The sequence below is a fragment of the Pristis pectinata genome, chromosome 8 (assembly GCF_009764475.1).
Source record: "Pristis pectinata isolate sPriPec2 chromosome 8, sPriPec2.1.pri, whole genome shotgun sequence".
NCBI lineage: Eukaryota > Metazoa > Chordata > Chondrichthyes > Rhinopristiformes > Pristidae > Pristis > Pristis pectinata.
Window position 1 is genome coordinate 28,254,208 of NC_067412.1, and position 21,791 is coordinate 28,275,998.

The 21,791-nt window shown below is 38.3% G+C and overlaps 1 protein-coding gene across 1 annotated transcript; it reads left to right on the forward strand.

Annotated features, from left to right (window-relative positions):
• The first annotated feature begins 12,033 nt into the window (after positions 1-12,033).
• On the forward strand, positions 12,034-21,207 carry atp5mf (ATP synthase membrane subunit f). The gene is made up of 4 exons (XM_052022083.1): positions 12,034-12,051; positions 18,097-18,204; positions 18,351-18,467; positions 21,051-21,207. The coding sequence occupies exons 1-4, from the start codon at positions 12,036-12,038 to the stop codon at positions 21,077-21,079; spliced, it is 270 nt and encodes an 89-aa protein (XP_051878043.1). The 5' UTR covers positions 12,034-12,035; the 3' UTR covers positions 21,080-21,207.
• The last annotated feature ends 584 nt before the right edge of the window (positions 21,208-21,791 follow it).

Below are 21,791 nucleotides of genomic sequence, written 5' to 3' on the forward strand. Positions count from 1 at the left end.
GTACATTGTGGAGGTATTAAGTGGTGACAATCAGTCTACAAGAAGATCTGAACTAGGAAACAGTTAAGAGGGGCACCATGTGGGAAACTACAGGCTAAAAGATTTTAAGATGCTGTGCTGGGATCCTCAGTGAAAGAACTGCAAAGTAGGAGATATGTCCTGTACCACAGAAAACCAGCAGGCTTTGCAGACATATGATCGAAGCCAGCTCTTCACCCTATCACAGACCTTTATGATTCTATCCACCTCTCTACTCTTTCTCTACAACTTAAAACTTTTCTTTATCTATAACTTTCCCCAGTTCAGCTCCACAGGTATGACCTGACTAGCGTATTTCTTTATGACATAGAAGGAGGCCATCTCAGTCCATTAGGTCTATGCTGGCTCTCAAAGCAATTCCATACCTGCCTAATTTTCTCTGTAACCTATCTTCCCCACATTCTACTAATCATCTACACACAAGAGGCAATTTCACAGTGGTCAATTAACCTAGCAACTGGCATGTCTCTGGGATGTGAGAGGAAACAGGAGCACCCAGAGAAAACCCATGTAGTCATGGGAAGAACGTCTAACTTCCACACAGACAGCACCAGAGGTCAGGATTAAATCTGGGTCATTGGAGCTGTGAGGCAGCAGCTTTACTAGCTGTACCACATTTTCTTGTTCGTACCAAAGCCTTTGCTCTGGTAACATGGATGCAGCACTGCAAGAAGTTCCACACCTCACACAAGGCTCAAAGTCAGTCCAAGTGTCCTCAAATGCTTTACCCCGCCATCTGCAGTACTTACCCCAAACTTTGTTAAGTTCACCACACCTCCATCACTCACCAACCAAACAGCCTTTATCAATCAGAACTCCCATCTAACATTCATATGCTCCACTATCTTCTCGCACACTCCCACCCCTCCCCCCCCCACCCCCCAGCCACACACACATCATCCAAGGAATCTGCACAAAACTTATTGACACACTTCACTCTCTCTCATAAAATCAGGTGACACATGCAGAGGCAGTAGGAACTAACCGAGGTAGTGCAGTTGCCCCTGCATGTCCTAACCTCCAAGGAAGAGACCATGAATGGGATGGCCTTTAATAGGATCCACAGTCAACAGCAGGGCTTGGGACACCAAAGTTGACCAAATCCCAATTCCTAATCCTTACCTCCCTTCTCATTCTCAGCTCAGATTCTTCTGATCTCCAAACTGCACATGGTGTAAATGTGTACTTCTTACTTTGACCTCCTTCGTACCCCAGAACACCTGCCCTTATCACTTTTTCTTTCAAATTCTTAAGAACTGCTGCCTGAACAGACTGGACGGAAGGACACATCACTTGATTTCATACTCACAGCCACCAGCTCACATAGCAACCCTACACATTATTTAGAGGATAACAGAGTTACAACCTGCATGTGTGAGACACTGAGCACATGGCACGCAGAGAGTGAAGATAGCATGTGTCTGTCAGGATAAACAGCAATGATGTCAAAACATTAAGAAATCATGATCTGCCTGCTCTGAAAAAACCCTGGCAGGCATTCTCTGTACATAGACTAGAACTCTCAACAATTTGGCATCAGGTACAATTCACTTAAGGACCTATGCACCCACAAAGTACTGCATATGCGGTCAATAGCACCCTGTACTACAAAGAAGCCTGTAACCCTATTCCTATATTCTCTCTACCTTCTGATCATTGGCAAAGGAGAATTAAAGGTAGCTTACTCACTTGCAACAGAGAGCTTCAATGATCTTCCTTACATTACAGTGAATGTCAAACTGTTAAATGTTGCAAACAGCTCCAGCTCCAATCTAGCAGGAGTAATACACATTGGCAGCTGCTAGCCGTGTGGTCCTTGCCTTTCACTGCTGTTGTAGCTCCAGCTGTTGACAGATTTCAGCAAAGATGTCATTATTACAATGCTGACATCTCACGTGTTCTTTCTTGCCAAGCTTCAAATAGGAGGGCTGCTCCCTGAACACCCTGAGTGAAGCTAACCTCCTGCTGACAGCCATCCTCCCTTTCCTCTTCTACCTCCTTTCAATAGTTTGAATTGTTCTGCACTGCCTCTGCTCATTCTACCTTTCATTCTGTATTCCAAGAAAAAAAAGGTTTCTAATGTTCTCCCTGTTTGGGAGAACTAGTTTGTGCAGAAGCTCTTAAGTCTGTATAAGGTCCTGTAGCAACTAGCTTTCCACTTGCTGTAAGCTTTGCAATTTTAAACAACTGTGGAAAACACCAAAGAATTGTATAATTTTTGCAGCAGCCACTAGAAATCAACCAGCAACCAACCCGTAAGTAGTTGTCAATCACCTTAAACAAAGCTGGTGAGGTTTCTTCCTCCTGCTCAGTGGAGGCAATGATGTCAAATTATCATTACATCATGATCTGCCTGCTGTGTATATTTCTGGTGGACATTCTCTGCACATGGACTAGAACTCTCAACATTAATAACATTAGGCTCGATTTATCCCATAATCCTGAACATACACTGTATATGTCATTCTGGCACCTGTTCTTGTTACATTCGAAAAGAATTAATATTACTTTTGAATTAATTAGGCCAGCTGGGATCCGGAATATCTGGAATAAAGTTGAGTAAGGACAAAAGGTTATGACCTTTAACCTCAAAGGCCTAGGCCCAAATCACAGGCTTTGAGGTGTTTGTGGCTGACATTGGTGCCCGAAATGCAACATGTCCCATTCCCCAGCTTAAATAGCCCTCTATTCTGACAATCATAAATATTCACACAAAATAAACACCAAACAATCAAGTGTTGGAAATCTGACACAAAATTTGAAACAAAAATCAATACTGAGAAATCATAGGTAGTTATATTTGTAAATGTGCTTAAGATAAATATTTCAGATCTACACCAGCTGGTTGATACTGGTTTATCTTTCCCTTTCATTTAATATAAACAAATATTTACAAGAAAAACTGAAAATTGTGGAGAACCTTTACCACTATAAAACTATCCCAAGTTACTTTGCAAGTATATTTACAGACAAAATTAATTGATGAATCACTTTATGGAGGCTTTGGAGTAGTTGGTCAAAAAGCTTGGTTAAATGGAATTGACTTAAGGTAAAAAGACATGGGTTAAAGGAGAGAATTCTGGATCTTAAAACACAGGTTGCTGAAGGCACAACAATCAATACTGAAGTAATTAAAATCAGGGACATGCCAGAGGCTAGAATTGAAAAAGTACAGTTTCCTCAGAAGGACAAAGGACTGGACTGGGTTACAAAGAAATTTAATGTTTCAGTCCAAAAGAGATTCAACAGGTTAATTCCCAAGGTGAGATGATTGTCTTGTCAAGAGAGGATAAACAGTTCAGTCTGAATTTTTTGGAGTTTAGAAGAATGAGAAGAATTGAAACATAACAAGGGGGCCTGACAGGCTAGAATATAGAACAGTACGGGACAGGAACAAGTCCTTTGGCTACGATGTTGTGCCAAACTAATTAAACTAGTAATTAAATGACTAAACTAATCTTGTCTGCTACACAATGTCCCTATCCCTCCATTCTATGCACATTCATGTGCCTATCCAACAGCATCTTGAATGCCTCTATCGTATTTGCCTGCACCACCATCCCTGGCACTGCATTCCAGGCACCCACCACTCTGTGTAAAAAAAACTTGCCCCACATATTTCCTTTGAACTTACCTCCTCTCACCTTAAATGAATGCCCTCTGGTATCAGACATTTCACCCCTGGGAAAAAAGATGCCAAGTGTCTACTCTATCTATGCCTCTCATAATCCTATAAACGTCAATCATATCTCCCCTCAGCCTCTGCCGCTCCAGAGAAAACAATCCAAGTTTGGCCAACCTCTCCTTATAGCACATGCCCTCTAATCCAGGCAGCATCCTGGTAAACCTCTTCTGCATCCTCTCCAAAGCCTCCACATCCTTCCTATAATGGGGAGACCAGAACTGAATGCAATATTCCATATGCAGCCTAACTAGAGTTTGATAAAGCTGCAACATAACTTCCCGACTCTTGAACTCAGTGCCTCAGCTAATAAAGCAAGCATGCCATATGCCTTCTTTACCACTCTATCAACCTGTGCAGTCACTTTCGGGGATCTATGGACTTGGACCCCAAGATCCCTCTGTACATCAACGCTGTTAAGAATCTTGCCATTAACAGTGTACTTACTGTCCCCTTACATTACTATATCCCACTATATCCTTTGGCAATCTTCTACACTACCCACAATATCACCAATCTTTGTATCATCTGTGGACTTACTAACCGACCTATCTACATTTTCATCCAGGTCATTTATATACATCATAAACAGCAGAGGTCCCAGTACAGATCCCTGCGGAACACCACCATGGACTTCTCTGTCTTCTACAGGCAAGCCAATTCTGAATCCAAATGGCCAATTCACCGTGGATCCCATGCATCTTAGTCTTTTGGATGAGCCTTCCGTGAAGATCCTTGTCAAACACCTTTCCAAAATCTATGTAGACAATATCTAGAGCTCTATCGTCATCAGTCATCTTCTTCATCTCCTCAAAAAACTCAATCAAATTAGTAAGGCATGACTTGACCCGCACAAAGCCATGCTGGTTTTCCAAATGCTCATAAATCCTATCCCTAAGAGTCCTTTCCAGTAGCTTCCCTGCCACTGACGTGAGGCTCACCAGTCTATAGTTTCCAGGATTATCCCTATTTCCCTTCATGAATAATGGAACAACATTAGCTACTCACCAGTCCTCCAGGACCTCACCTGTGGCTAGAGAGGATACAAAGATCTTGATCAAGGCGCCAAAAATCTCATCTCTTACCTCTCTCAACAACCTGGGGTATATCCCATCCAGTCCTGGGGACTTTTCCACCTTAATGTTCTTAAAGAGACCCAATACTACCTCCTTCTTTATCTCAAAATGCCCTAGCATATTAGCACACTCCACATTCCTTCTCCTTCGTAAATACTGATGGAAAGTACTCATTTAGGACCTATCCCACATTCTCTGCCTCCAAGCACATGTTCCCTCCTTTATCCTTGAGTGATCCTACCCTCTCTCTAGTTATCCTTTTGCTCTTAATGCATGTATGTTATGCCTTAGGATTGTCTTTAATCCTACTTACTAAGGACTTTTCATGTTCCCTCCTGACTCTCCTAATTCCTTTCTTGAGTTCTCTTCTAGCTTCTTTATAATCCTAAAGGGGTGTGTTCAAGTTTAGCTTCCTAAACCTTACATAATCTTCCAATTTCTTCTTGACTAAATTCATCACCTCTCTCGACATCCAAGGTTCCCTTACCTTGCCATCCTTGTCCTTCCTTCTTACTAGAACATATCTGTCCTGTATTCTGTGCAGTTAGTCTTTAAACACCTCCACATGTCAGATGTGGACTTGCCAAAAAACAGCTGTTCTCAATTGCCCTGCTCCAATTTAATATCAATGTCAAGGTGGGAGAGTCTCGAATGAGGAGACAAAGTTTCAAGATAAGGTGCAGTCATTTAAAACTGATGTACATAGAAATTTCTTCTCACAGAGAGTGGAGAATCTCTGGAAACTTCTGCCCAGATAGTTGTGGAGACCAGCTCATTAGAAGTAGTTAAAGTGGAGGTAGATAAATTTTTGAAAGATCGTGGGATTGAGGGCTATGGGGATCTGCAACAGAGGAGTTGAAGCCTGGGGCAGATCATATTAAATGGCAGGAAAAGCTTGAGAAGCCAGATAGCCTACTCCTTCTAATTTCTTGTGTGTCTTCTGTCTTTCTTGAAGGCAAGGTGATGGAGTATTGTGAATTTTAAAACTGAGATGTTGCAAGATCAGGATCAGTGTAAATTGTTGAGCACAAAGGCGATGGATGTGTTTTAGAAGGACTAATGTTTAGGGGAGAAGTGGAAGACCAAACAGGCCTAGATTAGAATAGCAATCCTTGAATCTTTTGCAGATGGTAGATTCTGGAACATTTTAGACAAATGCTGTAAGAATAGACTGCACAAATGGTTCAGCCAGGTGTCCCAGAGTTTGCTCCAAAGATCCAGAAGTCCACACAATTTTCATAAATTACCAGAAACTTCAGAATAAGTCCAGAGAGATCTCAAGAGGAATGGAAATATGGGACCAGGGCAGACGCCTGGGAATTCTAACTATTTCTTACATTGATGGGATATACCAACATGGATTGTTTGTTTTCATTTTGCAATTAGTATGTAATTGCAGGTATATACTATTTTAAAATATTGCAGTGAGATGAAAATTGCACTCCCTTCTGCATGGCTCCAGGTTATCTTAAGACAAAACTAGGTTAACTTCATAAAATTGTCTCTAACCAATAAATATTTAGGGTCTGAATTTTTATGATGATGAGTTATATTTTACCAAATCTTTATAACATAAGATAAAAATTTTTACATTAAAATACAAGCTAAAAAGTAACAATTCTAATAAGAGTGGAAGATGTCCAAAGGACATTTTTATTCAATAATGTGAGAAAAGCATTTTAGCTCTTATTTCTACATCACTGAAAAACAGAATTCTGTTTTCACAGAAGAGAATTTATAAATGAGCTTTTTATGCCTCTTAGCAATAAAATGTGCTCTTCGCAGCTATTTATGTAACAAAGGCACCAAATTGGTTAGTATTGCAGCTTCAAATTTTAAATGCCATTCAATAAAAAGATGTTATTAGTTGAGCCCTATTCATTAGGAAACTGGTTCCAATGAAGTGATCACTAAAACTATACATATATGTATTCAGAGCAGTTACAAAATCATACAAATGTTTAATAAAATCAGAATATATGACTTCTGTTCACAAATTCTGTAACAGTAACATCATTATCAGTTACTTTAGCAACATTAATTTTCGTTTCACAGATGTTTATCTAACTAATGAGCATGTCTTTAATTTTTTAAGTCTGAGGAATTTAGAATAAAGTGTTTATAAGTTCTTAGACTTAAGTGTCTGGCTTTTTAAAGATATTTTAACTTTCCTTTTTTCAGAACATTTGCTTGTTTTTATTTTTGCTTTTTTAAAAATGTTTTAAAGATTTTTGTGTTCTGAACAATTTGGAATATCTCAAAAACAATGCAAAACAGTAAAAGTGTTGAAATGATTTTACAAATTTCAACAGTCCCAATAATGACTTAATTGGCCATCGATCTTTGTATCTCTTAATGATTGCTGGGCTACTTTTGGCTGACCTGTGAAATCCCATGATGACAAGGAATGCTCTTTCTCTCTGCAGGACCTTACCATTAAGGAAGTCTTTCTGCAATTTCCAGAGTTTCAGCTAGCAGGATTGCCACAGTTAAGTGCGGATTTTTTACCAGTACCAGTGTGAACCAATAGGCCCAATTGGTGAATTAATAGTTCCCACTGACTGCAAAATCCAAATAACTGATTTCAGGGGATGGTAAAGTACAGCATTGTGTCTCCAACACCAGAAGCACATAAAAGCCCTGACACGAGGGTAACTGGTAAATTTCCATTATTTATCAGAGGCACAGATTCAACTGGGTTCCCAAGCACAGGGAGAGTAGGAGGCCATTTTACAATGTAACCCGATTCCTCCATTCAACGATACCCTGGATGTGTGTCCTGATTCCATAGATCTGCCTTTGTTCTATATTCTGGAATGCATTTGGTTAACAAAAATCTGTTTATCTCTGATTTCAAATTAACAACTGACCTAATAATTATGGTTTGCAGAATACAGTTCCAAACTTTTACTGAAGGATAGGAATTTAGTCATTATTAGTGCTAAATCTACAAGAATTTTCTTGTGTTGTTGTTTTATTAATGATTTCCTCAAAGACTACGGAGACTGCCCGTCTTATCTTATTTTCTTTGGAGGTTCTAATCCATTACCCTCTTTCAGAAGCTCCAGATCAAACAGAGTAATTTGAAGAGAGAGAGATTGATAATCCCTCAGAGAGAGCAACCAGACTTCCTTGAATTTAAAATAACTGTTTAGTTCAAAAGAAATTGCAAATCAAAAACACATCTGAACAAATCACATGGCATGTTTATATTTGAATTGAGTGGCTTGACTCTTCCATAAAGTAATCTGCTGGAAACCAACCAAGAAATATTTGCAACGCCATCAATTTAAGCCAAGATATCATTTCTGTGAAGCACATTTTAACCATCTAATCTCAGGAATCTCAGAAGCTAAATCAGAGTTAAAATTAAGACAAAAATATTTCAATACTGGAGAAATAATTACTTCTGATAATTCTTTCTAAACCTTTCAAATGAGAATACAAGACATCAGAATGTTGTCCACTATATGCTAAGATCACCATAAAGATGATTTTAGAATCGACCTCAGAAAGAAATACCAAAATTCTTATCTTCTTCCGTATCAACTGTGGATTTCACCACGGTTCTTCCTCACTGCTTGATCTCTCAGCTGATAAATGGAGATGGTGTGTTGCCAATTCACACCAATTAAGCTCTCCCTCTGGCTCTTAGTGTCCTTGTTTAGAACATGCTTTCTTAAAAAAAAGTTAGGCTTGTCATTGCTGTTCACTGATCCATGTTGGAGGCAGAGCAACTGTGAGAGAATGTACACTTGATGTGATGGCCTCCACTGTCAAATAAGTTTCCATCACTTGTTATTCCATTTCATTGTAGCTAAATTATGATCTGTACAAAGCACTATAGAATTCTTTAATGCATGTACTCCTTGATGGAAGGGTAGAAGTATAACATCAATATAAATGGACAAAATTCCAACATAAAATGGAATATCAAGCATAAAATATTCTTTACTTTTCAAATTCTTAAATATTCTTGCATTCCTCTACAATTTTCCATGCCATACTTTTTATTGTGCTTTTATGCCAACATTAAACCAGAAAAATGCCTGTGTAAATATTTAGAATTAAACCTCTTCCATGTAGTTGCAGGCTTGAGCCATGGGTTGGCAGTCTGCATTGAGTGTATATTGGTTTCAGTTCACTTCATCAGCATTGCGCAAATAAAAATGCCTTCCGTCTATCAAATGGCCAAGGGAAATGACACAGATGCTTTACTGTAGATTCATAAGATATAAAAATGTGTGATTATGAAGCAGGAAGAAACAGGAAAATTGTCACAAAACCAGATTGTTGAGAATCTCTTATTTAAAACCCCCATGCTCTCTTGCAGGACTGAGTATACTTCCCACTGAGCTCACAGGACTGGCTGCTGCATCCTTCTGGCCAGGGCTCTGGGCATCACACAGAAACCTAATCAAATTTCTTTCGGATATTGCTCCTTCCCTGTATGCATCATTTCCGTATAACTGTACATTTACTGCGATTTCTTGAAATGCGTGTATTTTCCTGCATCAAAAATGGTGAATTTTGGTAACCTTGTGCAGAACTGTGCTTTAGAATTGATACTGTTATTCTTAAAAAAAATTAGTAATGAGGTCATCTGGATTTTTAACTGATTAATAGCACCATCTTATACATATTTAAAATGCTGCTTTCAACACAACTAACACCACATGAAACAAAATTTGGCACTGTGCCACATAAAAAAAACTAAGGCAATGATCAAAACCTTGGCCAGAAATACGGGTTTTAAAGAGGAAAGCTGTGGAGAGGCAGAAGTGCTTAAGGTGAGAATTTCAGAGATTAGAGTCTTGACAACTGGAGGTCCAGTCGCCAGTAGTTGAGTGAATCAATTCATGGATCTTCAATATACCGGAATTGGATGAATGAAGATAATGCAAACTGCTTCTGGTCTGGAGAAGATTACAGGGGTAGGAAGGATGAGACCAGGGACTAATTGAAAACAGGGATGAAAGTTTAAAAATCAAGTTATTTCTGAAATGAGAGCCAAGATAAGTCAACAACATCTGAGAGATTATCAAATGGAAATCATGAAAGATAGGACACAAACAGTATTGGATATCCTCCAAGTTACACAGTTTAGAACTTATAGGAATAGGCAGCCTAGAGATAACAAAGACATTAACATTTAGCTATGGATGATCTTCAGGCAGATGAAGTGCCAGGTGACATTATGGTGATGAGATAATTCAATTGGTGCTGGCATGGCATAAAGTTCATTCTGGAGTCAAATATGACACTTAAAGTTGTGAATAGACTGATTCATTTTCACAGTTGTAGTTCAAAGAGATTGAGCTGAAAGTTGGAGAATGGAATTTGTGGCAGGTGCTAAAGATGATGGCTTTGGTCTTGGTAATATTTAATTTCTGCCCACCTGGTATCAGATGTCAATCAAGAACTTTAACCATTTAGAAACAGTGAAGGGATCATGTGATTTTGGGTAATGACACTGTTTTGCAGTGATATTGCCAAGAGAAAGCATGTAGATGATAACCCTCCCTAAAACTAGACACAATATATGTGAAAGTACAATGAAATATTGACAATTCCCTTTTTTCAATATGACGTTTTGTATTACTTTAGTCATCAAAGACTGCAATTTTTACCTTTGAAAAGTGGTCCTATGGCAATTTGGCATTATTTATTTGTAAATATAAATTACTATGTTGTCCTCCAGTGAGAGGACGCAGTGTATTATATAATAAATGCAGTGTTGTTTTTTTTTAAATGAACAATAATAAAATCCAAAAGGTATAATTTTTTTTATATAACCCATTACTTTTCTCCCATTCCTACTTCTCTAATGACCACATCCAGGAAGATGTTCAAAGTCTTCCAAAACAGCTGAAGATACATGATACAGCGGATTCCACTTTCTTAATCATTGCTTGCAGACAAGACTAAGAATCAGGTGGCTATCCATAAAGTTTTCCAATCGAAGTACATTGTGGTGATCATCAACTTCCAGAAGTAAAAGAATATCATGGAACATTCCCTGTGCATACCTGGGAAGTTCTCTTGACCAACCCCACTCCCTCCAATTCCTTTTTATTTTTGGATCAAGGAAGCTTTAAGCAGCCTAACGGGAAAGTGCTATTACTGCATATTTACAGAGGCAATATCCATTTTCATCGGAAATATTTTATACTTCTCACAATTTATAAGGTTTTCAGCCCATCGTGGCTATGCTGCCTCTTAGTGCAATCCCATCAATTCCATTCCCCAATTATTTCCTGTTAACCTGTTCTCTTCCATATGCCAATCGATTCCAGCCACCTTCCTCTGATTATCCATGTCTACACTAATGGGGAATTTACAGTAGCCAATTAACCTACTAACCAGCAGGTTACTGGGATGTGGAGAAAAAAACTGGAATAGAGAGGGGAGACCTACATAGTCAGAGGGAGAATATGCAAACTCCACACACAGGACACTCAAGGTCAGGACTGAACCCAGGTCTCTGGAGCAGTGAGGCAACAGTACTAACAACTGTGTTACTAATATAAAAATTGGAGTAAGATATACAATTGAAATAATGGCTGAACCCTACATCTTAATTCATCTGAAAAGCTGTATTTTGTGCTACAGTATGCACTTCCAAGTAAGTTTGAACATGAGCATAAAAGTATAAAATGTAACTCTATTAGCATTACTGTTAATGGGAAGAGAAGGGATAAAATTCTCTGCTGCCTAACCTGGGTAAAGATTTCATCACATGACTTCCTCTCACCAAACATCTCTTCTACTCAGCCCTCCCCCAATCTTCAATACTTTTATAAAATGAATAAAATTGTACAAAGGAAATTAAAAGTTATTTTAAATTGTTCCTGTAATCATTGTCGCAGATTCCCCATGATTAGCCTTTAGATCCTCGTGACCTATCGCCAATTTTAAAGATTTTCCCGTTCAAACCTGTCCACCCGGTGTAAATTTCGGATGGTTTCAATCTAAATCTGGGCGGGCGTGGGGCCTACAATACGTAGTTAACTCAGCAATCTTACCCAGAACAGGCAGTGCAAGGTCGGAGGAAGAGCTGGAAATTATAAAATAGTCATGGGCGGCCTGATGGTAAACAAAAAGATATCTTTTGTTTCAGAAAAATAAAGATGTTCTTGATTTTTGTTTGGTCTCTTTGACAACCTCTTGTGACCTTATGCCCATGATGTAATGTTTGACCTCACTTCCATACCGCTTTGCGTGCTAGCCGTTCAACCATGGGTGAAAAAGCAGGTCAGAATATATATCGAAGGAAATGATTAACTGATTGTTAGTAACGGAACCATGGGCGGTACTAAACGTGTAAAGGCGGCAGTGGGGCAGAGGTTCGTCGTGTTGAGTGTAAGTGGTTAGTTCATTAACGGTTGCCGTGGAAACCAGCGCCATCGGGCTTGGCACATGGCAGAAGAAAACCGTCATCTTCACTCAGCATGGGAATCGCAGCCGGAGATTCATTGAGACAGCGAGGTCCGGGTCGAATGGCAAGGAAGTCCATGACAATTGGAGAAAGCTGCACATAGCATACATGTATATATGTAGACAGACGCACAAACATGGGTCCCTACACTCTAAAAACACAACATATACACTTTGACAACCCGCACGCACAAGATTTTGAATGCACCCTCTTAATTAAGGCTCTCTTTCATCCCTACTCAACCTCCCGCCTTCATACTGCTGCTTCCTTTCCACTCTGTACCCCTCCCCCTTCACTTCTCCCCTTTCTCTAACCCCATGTACAGTTCTTTTTCCTCTCCATTCCCTGGCCTCATCATCATCTGCAACTGCTTGGCTAGTCATTTCCTTCCAAGGTTAAGGATGCTCCACCATCACATACACATACAGGTTAAATTGTTGCCTATGTTATTAGGTAGGTATATACCAGTTGGATATTAAAATAATACATTAGTGCATTTAACATAGCCAGACACTGGATTGACTCCCATGTTGTTCCCAAAAATGTCTACTGTGAATGGAGTGTCCTTGACATACAGATGTCTTTTCACTGCAAATTAACTTTTAAATTAACCTGACATTGCTGAAACAATTTCCATTTATTAAAAAATGGTCTAAATGGTACAGAACTGGTAGATTATTATGTTTGCTATCCGATTTGGCTTAAAAACAAATATTTGAATAGATCACAGAACTTGCAGTTTCCATCAATTTCTGATGTTTACTATATGCAGATATGCAGGACAGTAATAATTCAAGATTTCTTCATGATAAATTATTCAAATGACAGTACTTGTTAGTATCTCCTGTTAAAATCATTAGACCTGTAGTAAGTACTAAAACAATTGAATAAAACTCTTAAATACAATGGAAACTATATAGCCAAATTTACAATAATGGTTTGAAGCTCTAATGCAGAACTAAGTGGAGCAGTTACAGATTTTCATTCTTTAGGTTATATGTTAAATGGTACTCCTATTTGAATATCCAGCTGGATACAATATTTGAATATTGTGGTTCAATAACTAAAGAAGGACATTTCCCTCATTATCCTGACCAATATTCCTCCCTGCATCAAAAATAGATTATCTGACTATTCATCTCATTGCTTTTCTGGTATCATGCTATTTGCAAAGTGATTGTTGTATTTGCCTACATACAAAAAGAATCGGGTTTATTAATCACTGACTTATATGTCATGAAATTTGTTGTTTTGTGGCAGCAGTACAGAGCGAAAACATAAAGTTACTATAAATTACAAAATAAATTAATCATGCAAAAAAAGGAATAAAGAAGTAGAGTTCATAGGTTCATGGACCTTTCGGAAATCTGATAGCGGAGGGGAAGAAGCTGTTCCTAAATCATTGAGTATGGGTCTTCAGGCTCCTGTACCATCTCCCTGATGGTAGTAATGAGAAGAGAGCATGTCCCGGATGGTGACGGTGCTTAGTGATGAATGCTGCCTCCTCAGTGGTGGGGACGGTTGTGCCCGTGATGGAGCTGGCAGAGTTTTCAACCCAGGCAGAACTTAATCCTAATCATAACCAACCTCTCAAACCACTTCATCACAGTAGATATGAGTGTTACCGGGCAATAGTCGTTGAGGCAGCTCACCCCACTCCTCTTGGGCACTGGAATGATTGCTGCCCTTTTGAAGCAGGTGGGAACCTCAGGTCGCAGCAGTGAGAGGTTGACAATAAAACAAAATCAATACATTTCCACCATATTTGTGTATGAAATTTTGAGAAATTTCAGAGAAACACTACATCAATACTCATCATTTTAGTTACAAACAAAAAGATTACTATCAAAGCTACAGTTATCCTACACTTTTGCACCATATCTAGTGTTTTTATGCAAATTTACTCTCCTGGTGCATCCTAACTGACCCTTTCTTGCATTCAATGCCATGTACACTTTTGGCTGTGGTTCCAATTAAGTTCAGTCATCTAATAATATAGATTTGCATGATGACTACAAAACATATGAAATTCCTTCAGTTTGATTACTGCCTGAATAATTAAACCTGTGTGAATCTGAGGCATAGTGGCACACCTAAAGAAGTTGCTACCTCACAGCTCCAGTGTTCCTGGTTCAGTCCTGACCTCTTGTGGAGTTTGCACATTCTCCCTCTGACTGCATGGGTTTCCTGTTGGTGTCTCGTTTCCTTTCACATTCTCCAAGGGTTAGTAAATTGATTTGACTAATGAAATAGCCCCTAGTTTGTGGATAACTGGTAAAATCTGAGGGGATATGATGGGAAAGTGGAAAGAATAACATAGATGAGTGTAAATGAGTGCTTGATGGTTGACACGGACCATGTGACTGAGATTATTCTGTGGTATGGTTACTCTTACCAACAATGCATTTTCAGGGCAAAAAGAAGGTGCCAAAAATTATTGATCTCAATAGACCAATGAATTTACTAACATGTAGCACTCGGAACATAGCAAGAGGAATGGCTAGAATTATTTGTTTTATGATCTTGATGGCATTAATTCCATTTGATGTTGGTAATTTTGTCCCTACAATCTAAAATGGTACTTCAATTTTTCTTTGGGGACTGTCTTCTCCTATGCCCAAAGTAGTTAAGCTGAAAGCCCTTGTGAATGGCCATTCTTCACCTTTGGCTATTTGCTGTTTGAATAGTGTTTCTTGCACCATCATTCCAAAGAGGGGAATCAATTTGTTGATGAAATCTCCCGCATTGATTAAAAGTAGTTTTTAATTACCAATTCCATATCAACAATGGGTTCATCCAAATTTCCTGTCAGATGATTATGAGCAATAATACCTTGACTGCTTGATTAGTACCTTTGAAGCTGGGTCCTGAGGTACACTGACTACCTTGGCCATAAAATTGACTAAGGTTTTGTCCCTAAGTTCTGCAACTAACTTCTCTACTACCAATACTCTTGTCTAGGTCCTTATCAATTCTTGATTTGATTACAATGCCCATACTCCCCAAAATCTTCAGTTTATTTATCATGCCATGGCTTGTGTCCTCATCCGGGTGAGTTCGACACACGTGATATAGCAGCTCTACTCTTTGCATGTATTCAGGGGTGCCGATTTCAAAATCCTCATCCTTGCTTTAAATATTCCCATGCAATAATGGTGGCCTTCATATATGTTCTGGTGTGCACATTCAACTTCATTCTAAACTTCCTTCTTTCCATTATATGCGATCACTTTATTTACCCACCAAACTCAGACATTCTCCATCCAATCTCCTCTAATTTCCCCATTTTCACAAAGTCAAATATGTGTTTGTCCTTCCCTGGAACCATGCCTTTGGCCCTCCATTTCAGCACCTCCATTTCTGCTTATTTTGCTAATGTACAGCATCCATCATATCCTTTCACTCATAACAAAGTGCTCTAAACATCTTCCTGCATTGGAAGAGCACCACACCCAAAGCAAATTGCTGGTTAAAGGAAAAGGAGTAACTTCCTACAACAAGGAAAACCTTTTTTAAAGACTGCTTAAAGGTAATTTAAAGGTTTAATTTCAGCTGCATTGGTGAAATTAGGGAGATTGTAGCTTGGAAAATAAAAAAATAAACAGTAAGCAAACATGTTGAGGAGTATATGACAATCTGTGGTTTCACTGAATGAGACCAGAAATGAATATACATCAACCATGTTTTCTCTGCATATTATTGACAGAACTAAAAATATGTATCTTTAGCAATAATATAGCAAAGACTGAAAATATTTCGTAGGTGCATTATCAAACATTGACTCAAGCTACATAAGAATACATTGGGACAGTGTTGATCATAGAGATGGATTTTAAGAACCTTCTTAAAAGAACAAAGAGAGGTGATGAGGACTAAGGAGAAAATTACAGATCTTAGGGTCTTGGCACCTGAAAGCACAAAGTAAGTGGATGAAGCGATTAAAATTACTGGTCAAGGAGCTGAAATTAGAAGAGTCCAGATATCTGAGAGAAGAAATGAGAATGGTTGAAGCCATGAAGCAATGTGAAAACAGGGATTTGAATTTTATAACTGAGGTATTGCTAAACCAGCAGTCATTGTAAGTCAGTGACCATGTATGTACGGCTTCATTACAGAAAGACTTGGATTTAAATAGCACCTCTCATGACTTTGGTCATCCAAGCAGTTGATAGCCAATGAAGTATTTCTGAAGTGTAGCCACTGTTGAAGGAAATATAGCTACCTGTGATAGAAATCTCACACAAATAGCAATGTGAAGATAACTGAAAGATCTATTTTGGTGATGTTGGTTGAGAAATAATTATTGTTGAGACTGTTAACAATAAGGGGTCTCCTATTTAAAACAGATGAGGTGAATTTTTCTCTCCCAGAAAGTTGTATGTTTTTAGAACTCTTCCACAAAGGGCAATCTATAATTAACATTTTTAAATATTTTTATTGCAAAGATAGATGGATTCGTGATAAGCAAAGGGGGGGCGGGGGGTTGAAAGGTCAGATTTGCCATGATCTTATTGATCGGCAGAGCAGGTTCAAAGGGCCAATTGCCAACTCCTAACTTGTATGTTCTTAAGTAACACCTTTGTTCTTCAGAACTTCATCAGAGAATTTTTTTGTGTCTTCCTGTGTTATAGTAACAGGATCTGGGTTACTTTTTCATATGAAAAATGGGTAGAGTTAATTATGAAGCCACAGAATTTTTGCTGCATAATACTTTACATTGATTGGCATAATTTTCCCTCGGTATTAATGCCTAGCAACTATACATGGTGTGAGACCAAGTTTTCTCTTGAATTCAGTACTATCCCTAACCTAGGACTGTTTACGTTTTAATGAAAAACAGGAACACACCCTATGCCTACCACTGACAGTTTTGATCTTAATGGGAAAACTATATATTTTTCTAACAAGTATGAAAAATCCAGTACTATTTTACTAGTCAGTTTGGAAATGCACAAACCAAGACAATTCACTGTTGATTTGATTAATCTAATGCAGACATACACTGAAAGAAATTAAAGCTTTTTTTCTAATTCTCTCCTACTGATGTTATTCTTTTGTTTGGTATGCTCCAATTGTTATCTCAGGCATTGTGGCATCCCGTGTAGGATGGATGTTTCATGTGTGAACCTAACAGCAAGCACCTGCAAATAGTTAGACAGCAAAGGGCAACCAGCCAAACCTGGACTTTAACTCAACCACAGTGCACATTTTCTCTGGCAGGAACTGATCAGAAGTGTCAAGCTTGGCTAATGATATTTCTGTCCTCCCTAAAACACTAAAAACACCAAGATAGTTCTCACAATGCTACTGCTACTTGGGCTGTCTGTTACCTCAATAAAAGCTGGGTAACAAATCTGTGATCTCTCTGGACTATGGATTTTAGTGCCTTACCCACAAAACCTGATGGATTGGTCTTTTTCAGTTGTCAGTCAGAATCAAGTTGAAGATGGTGAGAAATGATTAATATTTGGAGGTGGTGCACCTGTCATAAATCTGTATGATTTGGTGATAGGCCAAGATAATTTACTCAGGAGCTAAGTATTGCATCTACTAGAAAACTGAAATAAAACAGAAAATGCTGGAAATAGCATGTTAGGCAGCACCTGTAGAGAGTGTGAAAATGAGTTAGCATTTCAGGTTCTGATGAAAAGTCATGGATCTGAAATATCAACCCTGTTTTTCTCACACATATGCCGCCTGAACTGCTGAGTATTTCCAGCATTTTGTGACTTACACAGGCTTAAATTTTCTCTGAAGTGAAACATTTGATTGCATCTACTTAATTCCAATGTTCCTTCAAGTATCTTCTTTGTAATATAGCACCAGACATTCCTGTTGAATAACTTGTAATTGCTTTGTAGTGCCACTTATCAAGCAGAAGTTTATGGATTTGAATTTAGTCGAGGTTCCTAACTGGACATTAAAACGATTGCTGTCTCCAAAATCTATCCTCGATGCTCTCTGCAGAGGTAAGCAGGATATGGGTTAGTGTAACTTTACACATCATCATTGTCACCTTAGGAACTCATAAGTCAGGAAAAGCATGTGTTAGCTTTTGATTATAGTTTCTTTCTAGTGAATTTTCACTCTGTTCTTTTTAATTCCATCATTTCAGGCCATGATGCTTATTACAAGAAGTACATCGATGTGAAGAAGGGTGGGATTGGTGGAGTTGCAATGTTCCTGATGGGCTATGTTGTAATCAGCTACATTTGGGAATACAGCCACATTAGTAAGTAAACATTAAGGGCCTTACTGAATTGAAAATAGTTGACTTGTGTTTGACTGAATTTGTCCTGTAATCCATGGAGTTCATAAAAGAGGGATGCACACATTTCTCTGTTGCCATTTGGTGACTAATGGCAATCAGGCAATTCTCCTCCATTCTCACTCTCTAATGTTTGAAATTCTGATGCAATGACATTATTAACAGGGACTGGATCACACAATCAACAGAAATGTTTAAATGTCAAACTTATTAACTTCCATCTCATTTTTGATCCTCAAGTTTTAGATCCTCGAGAAAAAGGTGATAGTTTTAAACCAATTACTTCCCTAATTTCTGATATGTTTAAGCTTTTCTCAGAATTTTAATATTATAATGTATCTTATTTTACATTTGCACAACACATAATTCTTGACATTTGGTAATTGCAACAAGATGAATTAAGATGCCCCCCCAAAAGAAGTCTGTGTTGTCAGTTCAGTGGAATCCCTGGCATCCAGTAGCTATGATGTAATCAGACTAGCTGAACAGCCAATCACATTAAAAATAATCCCACAGATAGCAATCTCTGGAAGCAAAAGGCATAATTTTTATTAACTTGCTAAAAATTTACACACTGCTAAATAAGATGTAGATTAAGCTGGAAGCTGAAATATTTGAACTCTTAAAAATGCTTATTTTATTTTCAAAATCCCTTTGCTTAAAAATTCCTGTGCATCCATATGGGTGTGCTGGTCAGTCATTACAGAAAGATGCTAGCCACCGTTTCGGTCATGGGCTCCCCGCTGTATATTTAGCAAAATATTTCACTAGTGGAAGGGCTTTGCAAGTTTTCACAGCTAAAAATGTGTCTCCTGGGACTGAGGAGAGGCAGGAAAAGAGCTGAGGATTGGTATCTGGGATCAAGTCAGTAATAAGATAAGCGGCTAGAAAGGAGTGGGGTGGGGGGTGTTGCAAGAAGGATCAGAGCTAGGAGGGAGCCAGGTGGGGATTCCACAAGGAGGATCAGGACCAGGAAGGAGTTCTACAAGAAGGTTAGGGCTTGAGAGGCAGGGCTGCATGAAAGATTGGGGCCTGAGGTCAAGGATGTCAATCAGATAAGTGAGTGACAATGGAGTGGTGGTAGTGCAACCTCGGTGAGGAGGGTTGTGGCTTTTCAGAGTAATGACAGCAAACACTGAAGGACTTACATAAATATTACAACATTAGGCCAATAAACTGAGGCTTAGAGTAAACTTAGATTTTTATTAGCTGTTTCAGTTTCCAGATTTATTCCTGAAATTTTTGGGCTTCTGGCCAGTGTTTTTGGTTTTGAAATAATTAAGTATTGGAATTGGTTTATTATTGTCACGTGTACCGAGGTACAGTGAAAAACTTGTCTTGCATACTGTCCATACAGATCAATTCATTACATGCTGCTTTGAGGTAGTACAAGGTAAAACAATAACAGAATGTAGAATAAAGTGTAACAGCTACGGAGAAAGTGTGGAACGTATCACTCAGGAACAAGCCATTAAGTCCATTTAGACCATGCCAATTTTGCAATCCACAAAGTACTTCTATCCCTCTCTTTCAACCATGTCAGTATAATCTTCTATTCCTTTCTCCTTCCTATATTTAAATGGAATGATGATTAGATCAAACCTGTTCAATCTCTTCAAAGGCTGGCTAACATTCAGATTTATTTTGCCATCACTCTTTACGCATTTGTCAATTGAAAACAAATCACTTCAGAATCTTCACTGGTGTACTCTCGTTGTTCTGTGGCTGTTGCAGGTTGCAAACAGTGCCAACAAATTTATATTTGCTACACATAGCATTTTGAGTACCCTTCCTGATCTAGCAATTGCTAGAGTTAATCAGTAATTCAAATTCCATACAGTATAACCAGACCTACGTAAACAAAGGCCAGTTTTTTTAAATCATGGGTACAGCCTGTGTGGGTGCTATAATTATTTTTCCTTAAGAAAACATTGAAGTTCAGGTTGCTGTCTCTGTAGTGGATTACTAATATGCAAATAAAATGAAATGGTGGCTGATACACACTTGTTCCTTGAAATGAATCTTGCATTTCTCATAGAGTAATCATTTTAACAAGTTTGTTATATTGTTAATTTTGAATTTATTCCAAAAATTGGTTTTCTTATTGTCTCATTCTTTAGGTACTTGGTTCTGATTTTAATTCATTTTGATTGGCTTTTCTCATTATTTTATGAGGCAAAGAACAATGTGTAGATTGTATTGCATTGCATGGAAAATTGTAATTTTGCCATTATAATAAGCTTAGTCAGTTGGCATCCAATTTGGTGTTGACAAGAAATCCCCTCTGATACCAATTTCAAGAGGACAGATTTCAATCTTTAGTCTATTTTCACCCTAATCTAATCATATTAAAATGCAGCACAGCAGAGGCAGTGTCACTTGAAAATTCCAAATACAGACAGCACTGTACTAAATACATTGACATACAGATGGTTTTGCTCCACCTGGTGTACCAGAGATTCAAAGCAAAAAGTAGTTAGACCTAGTCTTGCAATGGAAAATTAAAGACAGATATATAATTGTAGATTTTATTCCTGTATATTACAGAGCACGATCGCTGGAGGAAGTATCACTGAATGGCTCTATTAATACATGACAAATCAAAGAAACTATACAAAGGGAAGTATCTCTCAGCTAGACCAGTGAATTCAAACAGTCGTTACTGAACTTAAACAGTGAATCGAAATACTGTTATTGTAGTTGGGGGAGGCGGGATTCCATACAAATTGATGACAATAAAATTTGCCTCTACCTTCTGAATTCTTTCCTTACGTTCCATTGGCCTCCAGTAATTTATGTGCAAGTGTCAATTGTCAAAAAGCCAGTTTCCTTGTTTGAAGAATGTAGATGGTATAGTGCTGGATTTACTTCATTTTAGGTGTAATTGTTGATGCAATACAAGACATTCCAGGAGCACTCTCTTCAAAGGTCTAAACATAAACCAAATCATTATGTTCTCATGCAACTTTTAATTTAGTGATTAAGTGGGTCATTGATCAGGCTCAAATACAGGGGATCCTGAACCCTTAAAAGGATCAAGGGAGGAAACAGCAGCGACTCTGAACCTTCTTTTCTACCAAGATTGTGCCCAAGCCTGAAAGACCACTAATACCATATTTAAAAAGTGAGACCAAGTAATTACATGCCAGTCAACCTAACAATGGTGGCAGACAATTTACTGGAAGAAATTCTGAAGAACATTATTTAATAAGTTACAGGTAGTCAGGGATAATTGGTATGGATTTAATAAGGCAAAGTCTTGTCTGACTAATTAGTGAATTCTTTGAG

Excerpts from the sequence above, each read along its gene's own strand:
- atp5mf (XM_052022083.1), top strand. Across the intron at positions 18,205-18,350 it reads CCTCGATGCTCTCTGCAGAG|GCCATGATGCTTATTACAAG; the intron begins GTAAGCAGGATA and ends CCATCATTTCAG. Across the intron at positions 18,468-21,050 it reads TTGGGAATACAGCCACATTA|AGCACGATCGCTGGAGGAAG; the intron begins GTAAGTAAACAT and ends TGTATATTACAG.